Source organism: Cygnus olor, chromosome 3 (genome assembly GCF_009769625.2).
Source record: "Cygnus olor isolate bCygOlo1 chromosome 3, bCygOlo1.pri.v2, whole genome shotgun sequence".
NCBI lineage: Eukaryota > Metazoa > Chordata > Aves > Anseriformes > Anatidae > Cygnus > Cygnus olor.
Window position 1 is genome coordinate 116,654,553 of NC_049171.1, and position 20,488 is coordinate 116,675,040.

General features: G+C 35.5%; 1 protein-coding gene across 8 annotated transcripts in view; it reads left to right on the forward strand.

Annotated features, from left to right (window-relative positions):
- Positions 1 to 20,488, forward strand: part of USP34 (ubiquitin specific peptidase 34) — a 129,604-nt gene that overhangs the window by 18,879 nt on the left and 90,237 nt on the right. For 7 of the 8 annotated variants that reach the window (XM_040550506.1, XM_040550509.1, XM_040550508.1 and 4 more), the window contains 6 exons: positions 664 to 751; positions 2,465 to 2,885; positions 8,013 to 8,063; positions 8,244 to 8,393; positions 12,561 to 12,628; positions 19,522 to 19,714. In XM_040550506.1, coding sequence (XP_040406440.1) covers positions 664 to 751; positions 2,465 to 2,885; positions 8,013 to 8,063; positions 8,244 to 8,393; positions 12,561 to 12,628; positions 19,522 to 19,714 — 971 coding nt within the window. Of the gene's footprint in view, positions 1 to 663; positions 752 to 2,464; positions 2,886 to 8,012; positions 8,064 to 8,243; positions 8,394 to 12,560; positions 12,629 to 18,118; positions 18,337 to 19,521; positions 19,715 to 20,488 lie in introns of those variants that run through there. The other variant, XM_040550514.1, reaches the window with a different exon arrangement.

Sequence of the window (20,488 nt, forward strand, 5' to 3'; positions counted from 1 at the left end):
TTATGCTCAGCTGTCTTGTAAATTTAGCTATTTAGATTCTCATATAGATTTAAAAACCTTTCTCTGAGCATCCATTTCTGAAACACTTGTCTGTCCCTTTCAACTAAGGAATGAGGCATTTTTAATCAAAAATGTGTGATTAAGGAACATGAAAACTTTGTTTCTACAGTAGAGCTCTGTGGAATTATAAATCGCACAAGATGTCCCTAGTTACTATCATTTCTAAGTTGTCTGTGCTTGAAGAGGTTGCCATTAACCATTAATATAGGGTATTGGATTAGAGGAGGGAGCTGTTCTGACTGACTAATTTTCACAGCAGTGCCCAATATTACCACACAATATCTGTTTTAAAGTTAGTTGCATTGAAACTTTATTCTTGGTTACCGAAGGCAAAAAATAGGTAGGTTTGGTTGAGAACTTTAGTTTCCACGGTGAAAAGATAATTTATTTGGTTGTTATGCTTTTTTATGCTGAAAAACCTTTGGCATAAAGTTACTGTAACTTGACTACTGGTGTTTATTATTACAAAGCGTATTTTAAAAAAATCTATATATGTTTTGCTTTCTACTTAAATAACAAAGATGATTTGTAATTAAAATATAGCAATTACATGCTTTTTCTTTTTTTTTTTTCCAACACTAATATGTTTTTGTTTTCCTTTAGTATCTGACATTGAAGGTGCTGATGGGTTGCAGCTCAGAAAGGAACATGCGCTCAAGATATTTGCTTACATCAATTCCTGGACACAAAGGTATTTTTTTTTTATGAGTTTGAATGTTGATGATCATGAATCTCAACTGTACATTTCCCTTCATACAAAACGTACTGTACTGTGAACTAGAGCTCTTGTTTACTAGTACATCATAAGAATCTATTTTCAAATGGGTGAAGACACTCCACTTAAATGATATTAAAAGGCTTTTTCTTTCTACTTGGCACCAGAAGTTTTAGATGCTTCCATCACTGTACCTGTGCTGAAAGTAGGGAATAATGAATATTAACTTTATCTAAACCAATGAAAAAAAAAATCTATATTCAAAATGTATATTCTTTAAGTCCCGTAGCTCAAGGCCATGTTTGTACTCCCTCAAGAGAGGCAGCACCCTCTGCCTGTCATAGTTCTGAGTTCTTTGTCTCTTTTTTTTCTTCACAAATTGTTTAAGCCAGGTTTCTAGATTAAATGCAATGCTTTGTGGGAGAGGTTTTTTAATCTCTTCTTGATGTTTTCTTGCCCTTCTTCGTTTTGCTTATTTTTTAGAAATGGAATGTGCAATTTTTATATTACTGTAGTAGCTGAGAATTATATTTATGGACTGACGTCTGTTGTGCTGTGTGCAACAGGAGAAAGGCCTCTACTGGAAGATAGCTCCAGTTCTTATAGCAGTTGCATCATTTAGAGTTTGAGTGAGAGAGTGATGAGTCTAATTCAAATACTCTGTTACAAGCACGTAACTTTTAATTTTTGTCTTCATTGAAGCCCCCCTGCTTATTGATTGCTTTTTTTTCCTCTACATTCTCCAGGATTTAGATCCTTTTAGGAGACTGTCATTCACCTTTTGTTTGGAATGAGGAGATTGCCTTGTTTGCATGGAAGAAGCAAATGTTCCCGTACAATAGGTTCTAGGGTACCTATCTTGGGTGTTTGTGCACCCAGAATGTCTTTGGCATATCTAGTTATCCTTGCCCACAACTAATGCCATAATACAGGGTTTTCTAACTTGATAAGTGGATTGACTTTCTTATTTTATTGATAGAGGAACAGTACGTAGTTTTCCCCTTGTTATTTTCAGTCTATGGCGTATTGGTAGATATTCAGAGGAATAATCTCTGAGTCTGTAAAGTGAAGAAAGTAATGAAGACACTCAATATTGTTTTTTCCCATATGGGTAAAGGGTACTAATGTGCATGGGGTTTCTATCCAAATGCAGATAAAGGACATGAGTTTAAATACTCGATACAAATTAGAAATTATTTTGCTGCCCTGTTGATTTAGAAAATAAATAAATAAAAGATAGTTCTTACACAGCTAACAAGCCTGCCAGGTGTTTTAGTGCAGCAGTATTGATAGAGAAATCCAGGTGAAGAAAGGGATGCAGGAACATACTCAAGAACACTATTTTGTTAGCAGTTCAATGACTTTACCTCTAAGATACCTTATGTATATTTTAAACTGAAATAATTGGACGTTTACAGGGTTTAAGGAAGCCTTTGTGACTCCAACTTGCTGCTAGGAAGCATCAGTTTCATTTAGACTTCTTGCTTTCATGGCTGTCACTTATTCTGTTGTTTGAAATGTCTTAATGTGCAGAGTCCTTTTGGTTAGTCACCTATGTATCAGAATTTGTCCTTTCTTTCCCTTTATTAACTCAATAGAGTCTAGTCTTACTGAGTTTGTCATTCTAGTTGTTTTGATTTTAGCTACTTCAGGAATTTTTTATTTATTTATTGTTCTCTTTTCTTACAGACAATGTCTGTGCTGCTTCAAGGAGTATAAACATTTGGAGATCTTTAACCAAGTAGTATGTGCGCTTATTAACTTAGTGATTGCCCAAGTTCAAGCTCTGCGGGACCAGCTCTGTAAACATTGCACTATTAATATAGATTCAACATGGCAAGATCAGAGTAATCATGCTGATGAGCCCTTGAATGTAGAAAGAGAGTCTCATGAAGAAGAAAATGGAGAACGGCAAAAATCTGTAGAGAAAAAATTAGATTCTGCAAGAACTTGTGTCCTGACAGAGGAGGAGTCTGCAAAGAACACTGATGCTTTTAGCTTATGGAGCACTGATGAGAAGGAAAAGTTGTTGCTGTGTGTGGCAAAAATCTTTCAGATTCAGTTTCCTCTGTACACTGCTTATAAGCATAATACTCATCCCACAATAGAGGTATATCTTATCTTTATGTGTATATTTTTACTCTTGTGAAAGATTATTTGTTCTCACTGGACTCTGTGTTTGATGATAGTTGCTTTCGTACAGGATGGGCAAATTCAGCTCTCCTGTTGACTTCAGTAGATCTTTTCAGAGAAACTTTTAAAATGACACATACTCTTACACTTTCTTTAAAATATGCTTAATTGTTATAGGTAATATATTGATAAGTGTTGGATGGAACTGTACACTGAATTATTGTACTGTTTAAATAACAGGAAGGCAAAAAGGGGACTGTAGCGAAGCCTTTCTTCCAGAAGGTAACCCATTAATAGTTTACTAATTTCTTTTCATTGCAATCTATGGCTCTAGAAGCAAAGCTTCATAAACTGAACTTTGTGCAAGACCAGGCTTTCTTGTTAGAACAGCTGTTTAATTGACAGGAATAACTGATTTCAACGCAAGTAGCTTTGTTCTGCGAGTCTGATTTTCTGTGGTACTTGTTATGCCTACCACTCACACTTTCAATAATGCATTCTGAAAACAAAACAACAAAAACAAAAACCACGTTCAAAACTCCTACAAATATTTAACTCATGGTGTCCAAGATAAATATTACAGTGTTAACATTTCCTAGTTGAAACAACATAGTTCATGGAAAGCTTGCTTTTTGTTTCAACTTGTGATGGCCTCTTAACATATAAGCAGCTTATAAAATCTGTAAACAAAGAAGAGCTATATAAAGAAAACTTCTATCCAACAAACTTCAGAGTAAGAATGGAGAATGAAACTACAGTTAACTCATTTTTTTGTTTTTTAATTTCAGTTTCAGAGCTCCATTGGAGCTATGAGTGGTTGAGCTTGCATTTTAAACTTCAGTTCAAATTGAAAAGACGTCATCATGCATCACATTTTATGTATGCTAGTGGGATCACAATATAATTAGTTCTTGTTGAAGGGATCCTGCCACATCTGACAATAAATCTAGTTTAAAATATTGTAGGGTAAGGTGGGCAACAGCAGTTCTTTTGGGTGGGCTGGATTTTGTTCTTCTGTCTTCTGCCAAAACACATGGGCATAATTTAACATCGGTAGTTTCACAAATATGTATATAGAAAAATGACACAAAGCTTAGGATTTGTGGATTTCAGGTTTCCCATCGTTCATTTTGGTTTGCCTTCTAAGCTTTAAACATACATAAATCTGTAGTTCTGCCAGTTCTGCCTCTGCAAGTAGAAACTGAAGAGGGCTGATGTATCTCATCAGTTTAAAAAAAAAGAAAATCAATGCCTGCTTAAGTGATTTAGCTTTTGTACTCCTCTGGGACGCCTACTGAAACTAGTTCCATAGGAATATGCAATGAACAATTCTGGAACAGGTTTTCTATGTATAAACACACTTCTTTTAAATGACATCTTCATGTATTTTTTTCTTCTCTTTCAATTTCACTTCCAAATTATAAAAAGAAAATATCAAAGTGCTTGGTGAGATTTCTTTTCCACTTGATGTGCAACTGTAAAATGATTGGCCACAGATATGCAGTAGATTGCTGCATTGAGAGTAACTATCACTGTAGAGAGTGTATGTGGTGCATTGATCATTTGAATTACTGAATATGTTCGTTCATTAGCTATGCTAAAAATATATAAGTTGTGAGGGAAAAGTGTTTTTTCCCTTTCTGCTAGACTTTTGTATGCCCAGGTATGGCTTAGGGAGGTATGCTAGCTTGCCATGCTTGTTATGTACATTATTCCTCTTTTTTATGGGGGTGGTTTTTATTTATTTAAAAGGTCCCACCATCCACCATCAATCTTTTTTATTTTTCTTCACAAAATGAGATTTTCTATATTTAAGAAGCCCTAGGGTACTATTATTCTAAAGTAGTAATGATAGCTATTTTAATGTCAAAACTTTTTGCTACTGTAACTCATTTCCTGAGATTTAGAATTTAATTTTGGATTTCAGTGTAGAGCACATCTTAGTTGAATTGGGACAAATTATTAGTCCCAGTAATAGGAGCACTTCTTGTTTTAAATCAGTCTTGGAATCAAAATAACAAAAAATACCTGTTCTAAATGTACCATTAATACTTGTAAGCTAAATAGATTCCTGGACAGACCAAATCCACCAAGAATTTGTGTGAAAAGCCAATGTAGCTCTCCCTCCCCCTCTGAGCATTTCCTCTGCCTTGGAAAAAGAGAAAATTTCTGATGGAAAAATAGACTACACTCTCCACTTCAGAAATTCCTTGTTCCAGATTGTTGAGTTGAACTTGTACAGTTTGAGTCATCAAGTCCAGTGAGGTTGCACTTTGCCTAGAAATGACTGACTAGGCTGTCATTTAAACGCTTCCACTGCAAGGTTTTCACATGTTGTTATCTTCTGGTAATGAGTAGTGGTCAATATTTACCATTAGTCTTTGCATGCACAACCAAAATCTTTTTTTCTTGTAATGACAGCAAACAGAATACAAGTGTTGAAGTCTAATCCAGGTGTCGTTTTACACTTGACCATCTAGTGGAGAGAACTTTCATATGGAAGTAGCAAGCTTTTCCTATTTTAGAAGTCCAAGTTTGATTAAATAAAAAAGGAACAATAAACCAAGATATCGGCCCCTCTGTGAGCCTATAGACTCTGTCCTTAAATAGTACCAGCTAAGAGTTATTTTGTCAGTTACACATTTATGACACTTCTGAAGAAAGTGAAGACCTTGTGAAATGAGAAGCGAAGACTGGTTGGTAGCCAGAAGGACTGCATGTTAGCACCAGAAGCTTCCTTAAACAATTAAGTTCTGACAGCAAAGTGAACGTGACCTTGCAGAGGGCAGAAATGTGCTGGATATGAGGACAGTGAAAGTATGTTACATGGAAGTAAATCAAGCTTATGTTACTTGAGAACTGATGAGTATATAGTCTTGACCTGCGTAGAATGAATATGGGTCTGTATAGACAGAAGGTGTGCCTCAGCTTTTCTTAAACTGATCAGAAACATAAGGAAAAATGTCTTTCTACTAAGTTTGTGCTTTCAGAAGAGCACAGCTGGTTGTAGTCCTTTAGAGGACAGCTCATCTCAGGGCATGAACACTGAAGAATAAAGCTTCTGTGAAGATGAAGTCTGGAAACACGCTGTTTATTCCTGTTGGAGTCTACCATTATTTTTGGTGCCCAGAGAGAGAGATCTTTGCATTTTTTAAATGATAAAAAATAGACACACTCAGTATTTTTATAAATATGCTTGTGTTTTTGACAATTTAATATATTTTAAGAGATCTTGCATACAGAATAGTTCAAAACTGTATGCTCTGTTACTCAGTTTATACTTACTTTATGCAGTAGGTTTAATGGACAGTTCAGAGGGGAAAAAAGGTTTTGAAAATGGAGGCTCTTAAAATCCTGTAAAGAAAGAAGCAAAAAGATAAAATGCACTCCTGAACTTTGCACTGTCTTAAAATTCCTCCAGACAGGAATGAATAATGAATCTTAAGGGAGTAAGCCAACTGTTCAGCAGTTCTTGAAAGAAGATGAAATGAAAGAGGAAAAAATCAGTCATTTGTGTGTCTGTAGTCCTCTGATTCTTTGGAATGTTGCCATCTATGCTTTTGTTTTTCAAGTAAATCTTTCTTTGGAAGATACCCCTGATTAAGTACCCTCCACCCAAAACTGTGTCTGTGGCAGACTTCAGTTAGCATATTTCATCTGGAGTGGTGGTTTTTAATACCATATTAGATTCCCGTGAGGAATTCTCTTATTTCCTTATAAAGGTGATCTTAAGGATTTCTTGGTCTCTGACTGTTCTGTTTCACATCTGCAAGTACAGAAGTCACATTTCCAGACTCGGTCTCTCAACCGTGACGCTTTCAGTAAGCGCTCATGCAGCAAACTTCCATGAGTTGACTTCTGTAGTCTAAGAACTGTAGTTCACCTGACAATAGTTCTTTATTTTATTCAAGAAAACTAATGAATTTTCTCCCAGTATTTTTGCAGTTTTCATGAGCATAGCACTGAACACCTTTTCTAGCTACTTGAAAACATACCACCTACTGGCTTCAGAGCTGTTTTAAAAATAGCTGTTAGGGTATCACGAGTTCAGGCATGACTTAGATTTCAGCAGGAGAAAAAGGAAAATAAATGCTTAGATATAATACAAGCATATTGAATAATTCAGAATGTTTGTATCACACTTAATCCCTCCAAAATCACTTGCCTCTGGCATCCTGTGCTATAGTGTTCAGAAGCTTATTCCTACAGAGGTATTTGAAATGTATTCAGGAAACTTCATTAAAAAGTTAACTTTATCTTAAACTTGCATTTGAATTGTGAATATGAGAACTGGGCGTTTGGTACAGAGGGATGGGAAGAAGAAGATGTGCTGTAACTACCTGCAAGTATCCATGGCAATGTTGTGGTTTTACAGTCACATTTTATGATAGTTTGAGTGCCCTTTTGCTCCTAGCCACATGCAAGATACACACAGTATGCGTAACAACCCTAATAAAGAAAATTCCTGCTTTATGCTGCCCAACAAATAGGTGTTGTGAACATTAAAAAGAAAAGTTATTTTTCCAAACTCTTTTCGGTTTAGTACTTCTGGAAAGTATGTTTCTCATCATAGCAAATAGCTAACAGATTGATAAGGTGATATGATTCTTTCTTCCTCTTAAATTAGTTTTATCCTGTAAATAGCATTAGGCACTAATTTTATATTAGGTGTTTCATTATATGTAAAATAATATAGTAGTTGAAGTTAAGGAATTATATGCAGCCACTGCACCAGGCTGTATCCCCCTTTGCAGTATTTCTGTTGAAAAATTGTTATCTTGAGGGTGAAAAGGGAGGGTGGGTAGGTGGGGGGTGAAGAATGATCTTTTGATCCCAGCCGTTGAGAGCCACTGCTGAGATGTTATCCTAAACGTGTATTTGAGTACTTACAAATGCATTTTAACAACAGTAAGCTCATAAATAAGAAAAATACATTCTGGAGTGTGAAAGTGGAGCAAAACTTTAGCTTCTGGCTTCCTCTAATCTAGGTTTTTGATTTTTCTGTTAATTGACTGTAATACCTGTTAATTGTCAGTTGTGTTTTGTTCTACAAAAATGTTTTTATTGCTTCTATTAGTTATTTTTTTTTTTTCCTTTTAAACAGGATATTTCTGCTCAAGAAAGCAATATACTAGGGGCATTCTGTGACATGAATGTAAGTTGTCCATTTTTAAATAGGTACATATCTCCTAGAAACTTGAAATAGCTATGTTGCTTCCTCTGTATGGATTTGTGTTATGATATTGTTATTTTATTTTGTATTTCCTGTATATCTGAATGGATCTAGCATTGATTGTTCGTATTCTTATCCTTTTTTATTTTTTAATTTCTCTAGGATGTAGAAGTACCATTGCACTTGCTTCGCTATGTTTGTCTGTTTTGTGGAAAAAATGGCCTTTCCCTCATGAAGGATTGTTTTGAATACGGAACCCCTGAGACACTGCCATTTCTTATAGCACATGCATTTATCACAGTAGTATCTAATGTAAGTATTGTCTTTACATTATTTTTACGTTAGACACAGCATAAGAAGTAAAAGGACTGAAGTCTGGAAAAACTGTAGGAGCAGGGAAGGAAGAAAAGCATTGCACAGTTGTCCATGTTGGGAATGTGAGGGCTGCTGCTCCACTGAGGCAGCATTTCACCATCCAAACCCTATATATCTCCTGTAGGCACGTATTTAATTTGCAGCTTTGGATCGTTTCATCATTTCTAGACATCAAGATTGTAGGAGCCTCAGAAAATACCTGTAAGGACAGTTTCAGATGTCGTTTTTGTTCCTGAAGTTGTGTCATGAAAATATTCTAAGCTGTCTTAGGCTATATTAACTTTTTACCTATTTCCTGTGAGGCACAAGGGATTTCTTTTCCTTTCGGTTTCCTGTGATTCTATCATTATACACATTTGCAGTGTAGAGAGAGAGCTGTGTTTTATTTTCAGTTAGTTTTAGAATCAATATCCTTCATTGTTTGTCCATTTTGGAATAATAGCAATTTTTTACTGGAAGAATTATGAATGGGTTTTAGTGGAGATTCAGAGGAGATTGGTAATAGAAATTAAAACTTCTTTCTGAAGAAGGACATATGAAGAGTTAGCATAATGTGAATGTGAAGTCACGTCCTGTCCTGTTACATACAGATGTAAAGGAAATAGCTTTTAACGCCTTGTACAAAGTGAGTTTAACATCATTTTTATATTGGTTCATTGTAGTATTAAATGTTTAAAATCAGATCCTTGCTTCCATACATCTTTGCTCCCTCCTTGTTCCGTTCCTGACCAGCCAGGATGATGTTCTAAATAAGTATTGAAACATGTTTGCATGGAGGGAACCAATCACTGAAGTAAAGCCAGTGTTGGTGATCATATCACTTCCTCCTGATCCTTTTAGTGTAATGGTTCTTCACTTGTAGGTCAGAGAACAAATGAGTAAGGCCATGATGTGCTCAGTATTTGTAATCTTAGACAGGAGGACTGCTGCAGCACCTCTTTATGTTAAACTGTAAAGATAGGTTTTCTGGCCCTTTCTGTAGCATCTGATGAACTTTCAGGTGATAAGCTGATGGGCTTTTCATCTCTGGCTGTTGTCAGCACAACGTGCTGGTATCTCTTGCTCCAGTATATCAGCTTAGTTTCTCCTGTGATGTCCTAACTCAATTAAGTTAAAATGAGCAGAGAGACAAAGTAGCAAGTTGAACTGTTGTAGCTGATTTTCATGTTCTAAATGAAATAGATTCTGATACAAATTTGTGAGCAGACCAATTGTTATGTGGTACCATCCTGCAAAGCAGGAACTAGTTTCTGTTAACTGTTAAATACGTTTTCACAGTAGCTCCAACTCTTGAGAGCTGGTATTTCAATAGTCATTATTTTAAAGATTATTAGAGGTAGTAATGATGGAATTATTTAAAGTCTTTGGGACAAATGAGTTGTTTAGCTACTACCTTAAATGTTTCAAAAAATATTTCAAAGTAAGTCTGTAGTGTAGATGGACTAATCACTTCTCATTAAAGTGTTAGACTTAGTAAGCTCCAGGAAGTGTAATAGATGAAGTTGGAAACAGTAAACCAAAGTCAAATCAATCATCTACTAACAAGCAGTAACATTCAACTTGGAAAGCATTTGCACTGTTTCTTCCACAAAGAATGGTGTATGTCTCATCAAGTGCACTGTAAAGGCTCATTTAAGGGAAGACCACTGGCACAAATCAGTAAATTGTTCAGGGCAACTGAGCTACTTGTTTACTATTAGTGGCATTTCCTTTGTATAGAGGACAGCAAAATTATTGAAAAGATGTTTGCTTGAATTTTTTTATAGAGCAAATCTAGTTTGAGTAAATGCCTTCATCAGACAAGTTTATGTTTGTAATAAAGCCAGCAAATGTAATATGACAAAATTTGCATCACCCAGGGAGTTGTCTAGTTGGCAGTCTTGGTTTTTCTCCAACTTGCTGCTCTGCAAGATGCTTTCTTAGCAACATGTATTGTGGTAGGACTGTTCCTTCTTAAGAGTATTTCTTTGCTCTCTTTTTTAGTCATATATTTGGTTCCACCTTTCTTACCATATTTCATATTCTGTGGTATTTGCTCAGCTTAACTACCTGACATTATGTTGGTCTCTTTAAAGAACTAACAGATGCAGAGAAATCCATGACCTCCAGCTTGTTCTGTGGAGGGTTTAAACATCCCTGGAAAAGCCTGTCATTGCTTCGTTCTGAACGATTTCAATTTTTTGATGTTGTGGAGGAATTGCTGCCCTCTCAGTGAAGAAGAATTAATAGAAATAGGCTGACAATTTCAAAAATGTTCGTTAAATTTTACTGTGTGAATCTTCATAAGTCAGAAGTACAAACTGTTGAGAGAGACACAGTTTTAGAAATGAATTACGTTATAAAAAACAAATGATAAAAAAGAAAGTACATCTGAAGCTGGAGGATAGAACAGATGCAATAAATATTGTACCTTAAAAGCAGGTGGAAGCTTAAGAAGTCTAATGAAAGTTGTGGATTTATAAAAAATTATGTCAATTTTTATGTTATTTTATATTTATGCCATTTTATTTAATTTAGTATATTTAGGTTTGATTTCATGATGAAAATTACATTTTCCTTTGTTAATGTAAAATTATCAATTAATTCAATTCTGAGGATGAAATTTATATGTAATGCAAACATCTAGATGAATGAAATGGCTTGAGAAGTTTGAATTAATACACAGTGAAAATTAAGATAAACAATGAAAGCTATGAAAACAAAATTATAAAACCCTTTTACTACTTTCATTCCATAAAAAATATTTCCTTGTGGATTGCTTGTTTGCATATGGAAAACAGCAGATTGTTGTGTTCCAAATCAAATTGTTTGAATACAATAGTATCTTTGTTATCATTGCAATTTCTTGTCAAAATGTTATTTAATTTTTGTTTCTAGCAGAAGAATCTTCTCGTTACACTTTCTATATTTTGCATGCTAGACCCTTTTTTTTTCCTTCTTGAGACCTCAAGTAGAATCAGAAGCTTATTCCAAATGTGGTATTTTTTTGCAATGTGAAGATTTGGCAGGTTTGTCTTGCAAAATAGGTTAGTATTGTTATTGTGTATTAACAGTCACAGAGTAAAAAGTAAGCGTGAAAATTTTTCCAGAACTGACTCAAATCTATTTGGCTAATTCCACAAATGTTTAAAATAAATGCTGGCCATACAGTTTTCCTACTGCCTAATATTTTTCTCTTCTAGCCAGAAGAATAATGTAGAATTTTCTGCATTTCATCTTTGAGTGATTGTTGTTGTTAGCTATTCAGAAGATATGTGTGCACACATGATTAAAATTATGTCACTAGTAACAGCTGCTAATGTTTCATCTGTGCTAGATCCCTTACCTGGCACGTAGTTGTCTTTCTGTAACAGGTTTAACAGGCTCAGCATTCCTTTTTGAAATGCAGATGGAACTTCTAACTTTGCCTGTGTAAGTAGTTTGGTTGGTCCTCTTTTCCTCACAGCAGTGCTAAATAGCTGTTTCAGGGTGTTTTTCTCTGCATACATTTTCTTACTGCATATAGTTTTGCAAAAGTGGTAAAGGCAGTATGGTAAACGTGGGAATACAAATCTGGTAGTAAAAAAACTGCTCTTAATCACTGGTTATAAAAAATAGTTTTATTTTGTAGGGTATATAAATCCTAAGCAGCAAAACATAAATGTAAGTCAAATGACTTTACTTGATTTAGGAGAGATTTGTAAGGAACAAGATTTTTCATGGAGACTTAAAAAAAAAAAGAAAGAAAGAAAAAGGAAAAAAAAAAGGAAAAAAAGGGAAAAAGAAACCCCACATGGCTGAGCAATGGGTTTTCCTACTGAGGAAATTACAGAAAATGCAGAAATGAGATGTCTGGACAGTATGATAGTATTTATACAAAGTTCATATTTTCTGGATGACTAGAAGAAAAAATGCAACTCGTTTCTAAGTCACAGAAACATTCCTCAGCTAATAGCTTTGAAAATGAGAAAATTAACAAGTTGTTAAAATTCACATGAAAACAACAACAAAGCCTTTTTTTGGAATGGGGTTGCATATGCAAATGAATCAACAATGTTTCATTCTTAACATTCTTATTAAATGTCATTAATGAATTTTTTATCTACTTATGTTTTTGCATTATAGATCAGAATATGGCTACACATCCCTGCTGTCATGCAGCACATTATACCCTTTAGGACATATGTTATCAGGTAAATTTTTAATTTAAGAACTTGTTCCTGGGAGGGCTTTTTGATAGCACCTATTTATAATTTCAGTTTACATACTTGCTAGTTGTTCAAGTTATTGCTCTGTCTGTATTATTTCAACTAGGAGAAGGAAGGTAATATTTAGAGTTAGTTGGGGCAGCTCCTTCTATCTACCTAATTCCAGTATCAATCAGATCTGTCTTGGGAATAGCATTTTTGATACAACATTCAGCCCCATTCTGATATGTCATATCAGGATCAATTGTAATTATTCCTCCTACTGCGGTATCTTCATATAGCTTCAGTGAAAATTTACACTGAGGTGATACAAGTAGAAGTGTACTAGGTAGTCACTGAAATTTCATCTACCGAGTTTTAACGCTGCTTTGCATTTTCGTGTTCTGTTTTTCCAGCTGGCATGAACTGAAGTGTGATCAAAAGTCTACTCGCACTTTTCTGTATCTAAATATATCCAGTCTCAATGATTTTCTTTATAAGCTGCCTATCATGAACACTTTAAAATTAAAGTACTTATAAAGATATTTAATTATACAAGCAGTTTATTTTTATTGTCTTTCTTAGGACAATAGAAAAAAATCTAATGAGTTGCTGATGAAATTATCTGGTGTATGTGTGTCTGCCTGGAGGTGGGGGGGGGCTGGTCACTGCTAGTAGCCCAAACTTAATTTTTTCTGGTGCAGACAATATAAAAAGCCACTGCTCTTGCATGTGCCCACAACTTCTCCAAGGCTTTGGGTTTCCTGTATCTGTACTATTAGAAACGTGCTTGAACTGGTCATAGTTTACTTCCCTGTTATCAGTAAATGTGCCCTTACAGATTACATTGTCTTAATTGTACCAGTGTAAAAGCGCACTTAAAAAATAATAATTACATCGGCAACAAAAACATACATCTAACAGTGAGGCTCAGAACTATGTTTCATACTTTAAAATGTTCTGGTTTTAATTGTAAATAAGTTTAACAGTGTAGAAATTATTTGCTTGGCTACAGGCCTATCCTGGTGTAACATGGTTTCTACCAAAATTATATCAGCAGACAGGAGAGTATTCTGATCTTTTATTAAAATATATCACTCTTGAGTTACAGTCCAGCTGTGCACACTCCTTTAATGCTGATGTGTTATCTTTGAAGTCCTATAAAAGTAATTATTAATCATGAAACAGTCTGGAAAACAGCCACAGAAGGGCAAGCAGGGGATCTTCAAGTGCTTGTCCCAGTACCTATTCCACCCATAGTTGTTGATGTACTTGGGAATTTGGTTTGTGAGCCTTAACTGTCTTCTTGCAGTGTATGGAAAATAAACAGAGCATTGAAGGATCAACAATTAGAGATAGACTGGTAAGAAGGAACTTGAGTGAGACAGAACAAAACACCCTGCAGATATTGCTGTTAATTCTCCCTTGCTTAGCATCATACTTCAAGCGTGTTCTATTTTGTAACTGTAGATGTAATTAGGGTCACTTGAATTAAAATGCTTTATTCTTCCGTTTTCCTCATCTCTTTAACTAGTGAAATATTTGCATCTAGTTTAAAATGTGCTTTGTCAGCACTTTCTTGTCATAAATTGATGTCTGATGTTATTACCAATACATTTGTGTCCATCAGAAAGATAACATTGATACAGGATACACCTATGAAAACCATCAGCAGTTTAGAGAAGAATGTCCTCTCGGTTTTCATTTTTTACAACTGAATGCTGATAGGAGATCTGGGACTTCTCAACATTATGAAGTCCAAAACTTTGTGAAGATGCACTTAAAGAGTGAGACATGAAGCTGGGAGGCCACATAACAAAATCGTTACTGCTATACCTCTACAGGGGACAGAAGTTAACAGATGCTTTCAGCAAAAGACGGCTTATACAGCTCACCTCATTTGGTTGTCAAGCTTACAGATCTCACCTCATTGGGTCTCTAGGTCTCCCTCTGCCTTCTACTTTCGTATCTGAAAGCAAACATAACCCTGGGCACAGCAACACAGCACTTTTAAAACAAGTTCTGCATTAGCTTCTGCTGCTCTGCAAAGTCATTGAGAGAGCTTGGAGAAGGGTTTAGTCTAGAATGAGCCCTTGGGGTTCTAATTAACTGCTCACACTTTGGGATGGGCCTCCTGTGTGCTCTGGACCCCACTGTGACCCTCCTCCCAGGGCAGGTGACAAATGGGACAACAGTGCTGCAGAGGCATCTTTCGCCATGCTGGAGTGAGGTGGATGTGTAGTCAGTGAGGATGTTATTGTTGTCAGCTGTTACTCAAAGTGTCTGAAAGAGATGGGTTCCTGCTAGAACCTTCATAAGAAGATGATTACATCAAATACACGTTAAGTCATGGTCCTTGTGTTGGTTGGAAATGGCCTGTTGTATGCATGTTGGAAACCCCTCATCTAGAAATGCAGTTTACTGTGCATGCACAGATGTTTCTCTTGACTGAAATCTACCCTTTGTAGTTGATAATGACCACATGGTAGATGCCTTCATGAGAAGTTTCATCTAAAGGATATAAGCTTTGTTAGTCCAAATTACTGTACTAACCAAGTTGTTATTGCTCCTATTAAAACCAAGTCTAATAAATACTATTAATTAGAATAGAGCAATAGTATTTATATCCTGCCTCTGAAAACCCTATGCTTTTGAGTAGTTTAGGAAAGAAATAAAAGATGTAAGTCAAAAAGGACATCTTTCAATAAGGAAGCAAAGTATTTCTGACCTCCTCAGAAGGAAGCTTTTATTGATCACAGTAACTTACAGTTCTTCATTTCAAATTGCAAAACTCTCATGATAAAATTATCATATTATTTGTGATAAAAAGAAGGACACGACTTACAGATAGTTGATTCCAGCTGACTTCACCTCAGGATCGGAGGTGGGAGATGTTCTACATAATCCCAGATATTGGATGCTTCACAATAGCAGTAGCTATGAACAGTGTCATTTTGAGGACGTTTTTTTCAGCAGCAAACTTGATTGAAACATGGGATCTCATGGGTAGTTGTGCCCTTGAGAAGGAAATAGGCTATCAGTGAAGTCCATTTTTATGAGAAGTAAGAGATAAACTTGTATGCGTGCTATTTTAAGTGCTTCTGTAAACCACTAGAAAGTCTTGGATAGTATGAAGGGAAAGACCTAAAACTCCTCTTTCTTTGACTTCAAAGGTGGTATCACCTACTAAATGTTCCTCTGGTAAAATCTGAGAGAGCTATGTGTAGCAATAGTACTGATCAATATCGTATTTAGTTCTAACCCCTTTTCCTCCTCTTCCTTCTTCCTCTGTCCCTTTTTCAGACTGATCTTGAGAGATTTTGTTTACAAAGGGTTTGTGTCTCTGCCCCAGTTAGGAAGAAATGGGACGTTCTGTGCTAAAACACATTGAGAGGAAATTGCATGTGGCAGTTTCTCCAGTGTTAGCCTTTTAGTCTCAGAACAGGGCACAAGCTGGTGTATGCAGAGGAAGTGGAAGCTCCAAATGGAATTGTTGATCCACAGTGCTTTCTGTGCAATACAGTGAGACAGAATGGAGCTGAAAGAATTCAAATTACTGCTTAGAAATATTTTTCTTAAGAATTTGAATTTTATGGAAGTGCCCAAGACTACTCTTTGCTACTAAATGTCATGAAAAACTCTTGTAATAAGCCTGAAGTTTTCAGTCAGGAGACAATAGCTAGGCACTTAAGTTAATTCTTAGTATTGCTGAAGAGCCCTGACTCATTTGGCTTGATAACCTTTTTGTAGCTGTGGTCCAAAGGAGTCATACTGTGGGAAAAAAGATTATTTCACAGCTGAGTAGCTTAAAGTCCTGACGCATGGGACATGATTGTAAGCGTTACATAAAAATGGAAATGCACATTTAAAACTGAACTCTATCTCCAAATACAGCAACTTTAAATAGTTTCAGCAGACTAAAACTTCTAAAAATTAATGTATATATGTGTATGTTCTGTTAATTCCATTTCACAAAGGTAACAACAACTGCTGAGGTGATAGAAGGGTTATGAAGCAGGTAGACAAAAACCGTCATTAAGAGGCAGTCTAGTTTTTTGGTTTTTTTTTTTGACAAGAATGGCTGTTATATGAGTGATATGAAGACAACAATATGAAGATAATAGGGGATGATTATACAGTTTTTCAAAAATAAAAAGAGGAGAACATCCACTGCAATCATCAGGTTGCAGGCTTAACAGAAGTTTGTTTTTCATGCAAACGCAATTGTGAAACTAACGGCCACAGGTTAATGAGAAAGCCAAAAGTATAAAAGGAAGAGATAAATGAATTCACAGTAGTACATAGTTTCATCTTTTTTTTCTTTTAACATAAGGGATAAATATTTCATCTGCTTTTAGAGAGTCTATTTGGGCTGACCAGACCTTTTGTCTTGCTCCAGTGACACTGTTCTTGTGGAAAGCAGTGCAGCAAATTTACAGCTAGTCAGTGTAAGGAAAAATGTGTATTAATTGCCAGTGCTAGCTAAAGATTTCATTTTTGTTAAAAATTAAGTTATACTGGTAAAAGCATAAAATGGACCCAGTTTACTGATAGAAACAGGCTTAGGCCACTGTATCCTTCCGTAACCAAAATGAGGCTTAGCATACTTTGGAAGTTTCAGCAGATTTAATCCTGGTAATAAAAACATGATCATATTTAATTTATGACCAGTATAATAGTGCCAATAAATTTTCTAATGTAGATCCATTTATACTTGTAAAGGCAAGTATGGTATCTTCAAAAGCCATCTGGATGTGGCTCTGGTTGAGAAGGGGGTTGGACCAGGTGACCTCCAGAGGTCCCTTCCAACCTCAGCCATTCTGTGATTCTACACCTATACTGTGCTTAACTCTTAGAATAACCCAGTTACATTAAAAAAGCTTAGAAAGGGTGCAAATTAACAAACAAAAAGTGCTTTTTCTCTGTAGCTTTCTCTAGACCCTGGGCAAAACAGATTGTACTGTTGGAGTACTTCTGTAGCTCTGAAAATGCACCTACACTGTACTTTAAGTTATAAAAGTGGGATTTTTAAAAATTCTATCTCAATTATATAGTACAGAAAACATGACACAGGTCTGATGTAAGCTTAGACTAAATACAGTAAATAAGTTAAAAGAACTTTAAAAATATTGCTGCAGTTTAAGTTTTATGAATAAAAGTGGGCTTACATTGATACTGTTGCTTGATAATCAGAAACTTTTGTTACATTAACCATATCAACATGGTTGCTTCACCAAACTTTCTAGTGTAAGCAAGGTTTCAGGTGATAGCCTTGTTAGTGAAATGCAATGAAGCCTCAAAAGCATCCTTCTTTCTGTGTAAATTGATCCATGCCCATTCCTGCCTGTTACACACATGCACTCTTTATCTGTTATATGTAAAGTGAGGATTTGTTAATTTCTTCTAACATCTTCAAGATCTTTTGAAATCTTGACAAAACGATCAAGTATGACTTAATGTGCATTCTAGAACAAAATTGAATAGACTAGTTCAGTTGGAAGAGACCTTCAAAAATCATCGAGTCCAACTGCCTGACCGCTTCAGGGCTAACCAGAAGTTAAAGCCTGTTATTGAGGACATCGTCCAAATGTCTCTTGAACACTGACAGGCATGGGACATCAACCACTTCTCTAGGAAACCTGTGCCAATATTTAACCAGAAATAAAGGCTTTGGTTATACGTGGACTTTCCTTCAGTTGCAGTTTCACTTTGAGGTAGGGTCAAGTTTGACGTGCTTCCTCATAAAGATGGCATTTCCCGTCTTGGAAAAAGGCATTTCTTCCCCCACAGCTTAAATTATGATTGAAAAGGTTTGGGAACCAGGACTGATTATAGTTTGCATGTAAAAATGTGGAGATAAAAGATGGTCCATGGTTACTGATAGTTGAGACGATTACATTTGGTAACACAGACCAATGAATTTTTTCATCAGTGTTTCTAATCCTCTCACCTGTCTGTAGATTAGAAATAGGTGACTAGGTTGGGTTTGCTGCTGAACTTTTTCAAATGAGTTATGCCTTTTCATTGCCACTTTTTCTTTTGTTTAGAAATCATTGCACAGAAGCATTACTTCCTTGCCATTATCTGATTTCCAGTGCTCAGCATAAGAAAAGAAATATTACAGTTAATAACAGTGAGGAATCTGGTTACGATGGCTCCCAGTGGTCCTTCTCTTGTCCTTCTGTTACTTATCAGTGATTCCTGTCATAGATCCACAGTCTTTGATTATTTGCGCTGAAGTCTCTTTGTTATGTTTGACAATGTTAAGTATCGTTGAAGTGTGTTTATTTTAAGGCCACTACACAAGAGCTGTGAAAAAAGGCCTCAATCTAAATAAGAATCAGGGCCTGTATTTTTTATTTTCTTAATTTACTAATGTTTTTACAATGCAAATGCGAAGGAATGGTGTATAAATCTAGTTAAGTGTAGTTTAGTATCTCTTTTATATTTTAAAAGATTCTTGCATGTATTTGTCCAGTCTCCAAGGATAGATCCAGACTTAGGCTGTCAAACAAATGGATTTTAACACATTTCTGCGTAGTTAAATCTAGGTTGGATGTAGCCGACACTTCAAAATACTGAAGGCTTCCAATCTGCATTTCCAAAGAACTGTGTGGGATTCATGTCATTTTGTGGGTATCTGTTTTTTTGACAAAGAAATTTGAAGAGGATTAAAGTCAGAAATGTATTTCCTTTTTAATGTATTTTACATAATTCTGTTCTTCCCCGGTGGTTTTTTTCATTGTTGTCAACTTCTGATATATTATTGATAGTGATATTTTAACTCATTACTCTTACAGCTGTTGGAAATACATATTTGCTATAATCAAGATGGTGTTCTAGGATTGTTCTAGTTTGAATCATACTCTTTCTTTTCTTCCATTTGTAATTTATTCCAGGTATTTATGTAAACTGTCAGACCAGGAGTTGAGACAGAGTGCAGCCCGGAACATGGCAGATTTAATGTGGAGTACAGTTAAAGAACCATTGGATACAGCCTTGTGTTTTGATAAAGAAAGTCTTGATCTTGCATTTAAATACTTTATGTCTCCAACTCTAACAATGCGATTGGCTGGACTGAGTCAAATAACAGTAAGAACTTTTTAAAAATATAAATATTTAGAAAAATAATGTTTCTATTGTGTTTTACATTACTGACTTATTTGGGGGGCTTTTTTAACATGTGAAAACAAGAGAATCCTCGTAGATGCAATCTTAGGAAATTACAGTTGTGGTTCTGAATATAAGGTGCACTGAGAGATATGACTAAGACATGTCTATGTTCTGCAGTATCTAGACCTATAACACATTTCCTGAACAATTTACCATTCTAAACAAAACTGTATTATAACCATGTTTTGCAACAGGTATGTGAAATTAAGTCCCTTGACATGGCTATATTTGTTGCTTACAAAGGCTTTCAGTCTGTTTTGATTGTTACCTTTACAGTGTCTTGACTGTAGTGTAGCTACTTCTCCAAATTGTACGTACCTCTTTTTCCTGTTTGTTTAGTATAGTCTGTTTCTCAAGAGAGTGCATTTCTGCATCAATTAGCAGAAGATGGAATTGAATAGGTAAATGCAAACAGTATTAAATAGAAATAGATTAAAACCAGAACCCCCACTCTTCTCTTTCCCATGGAAATGCTCCAAATGGCACCAGTCAAGGTACATTGGGCATCCTTTGTCTGTCATTGTTTCCTACATACGCATTATAGTCATGCAGGGACAGAAGTGAACTTTTAAACTTTTTTTTATTAACCTGGGCCTTTTCAATTTTGTGTTTTGCTGACACTCTTGTATTTAAGATTTATGGGTCATATTGTCATGTCTGCCTTAATGCACAAAATGATGAATAGGAACAAAC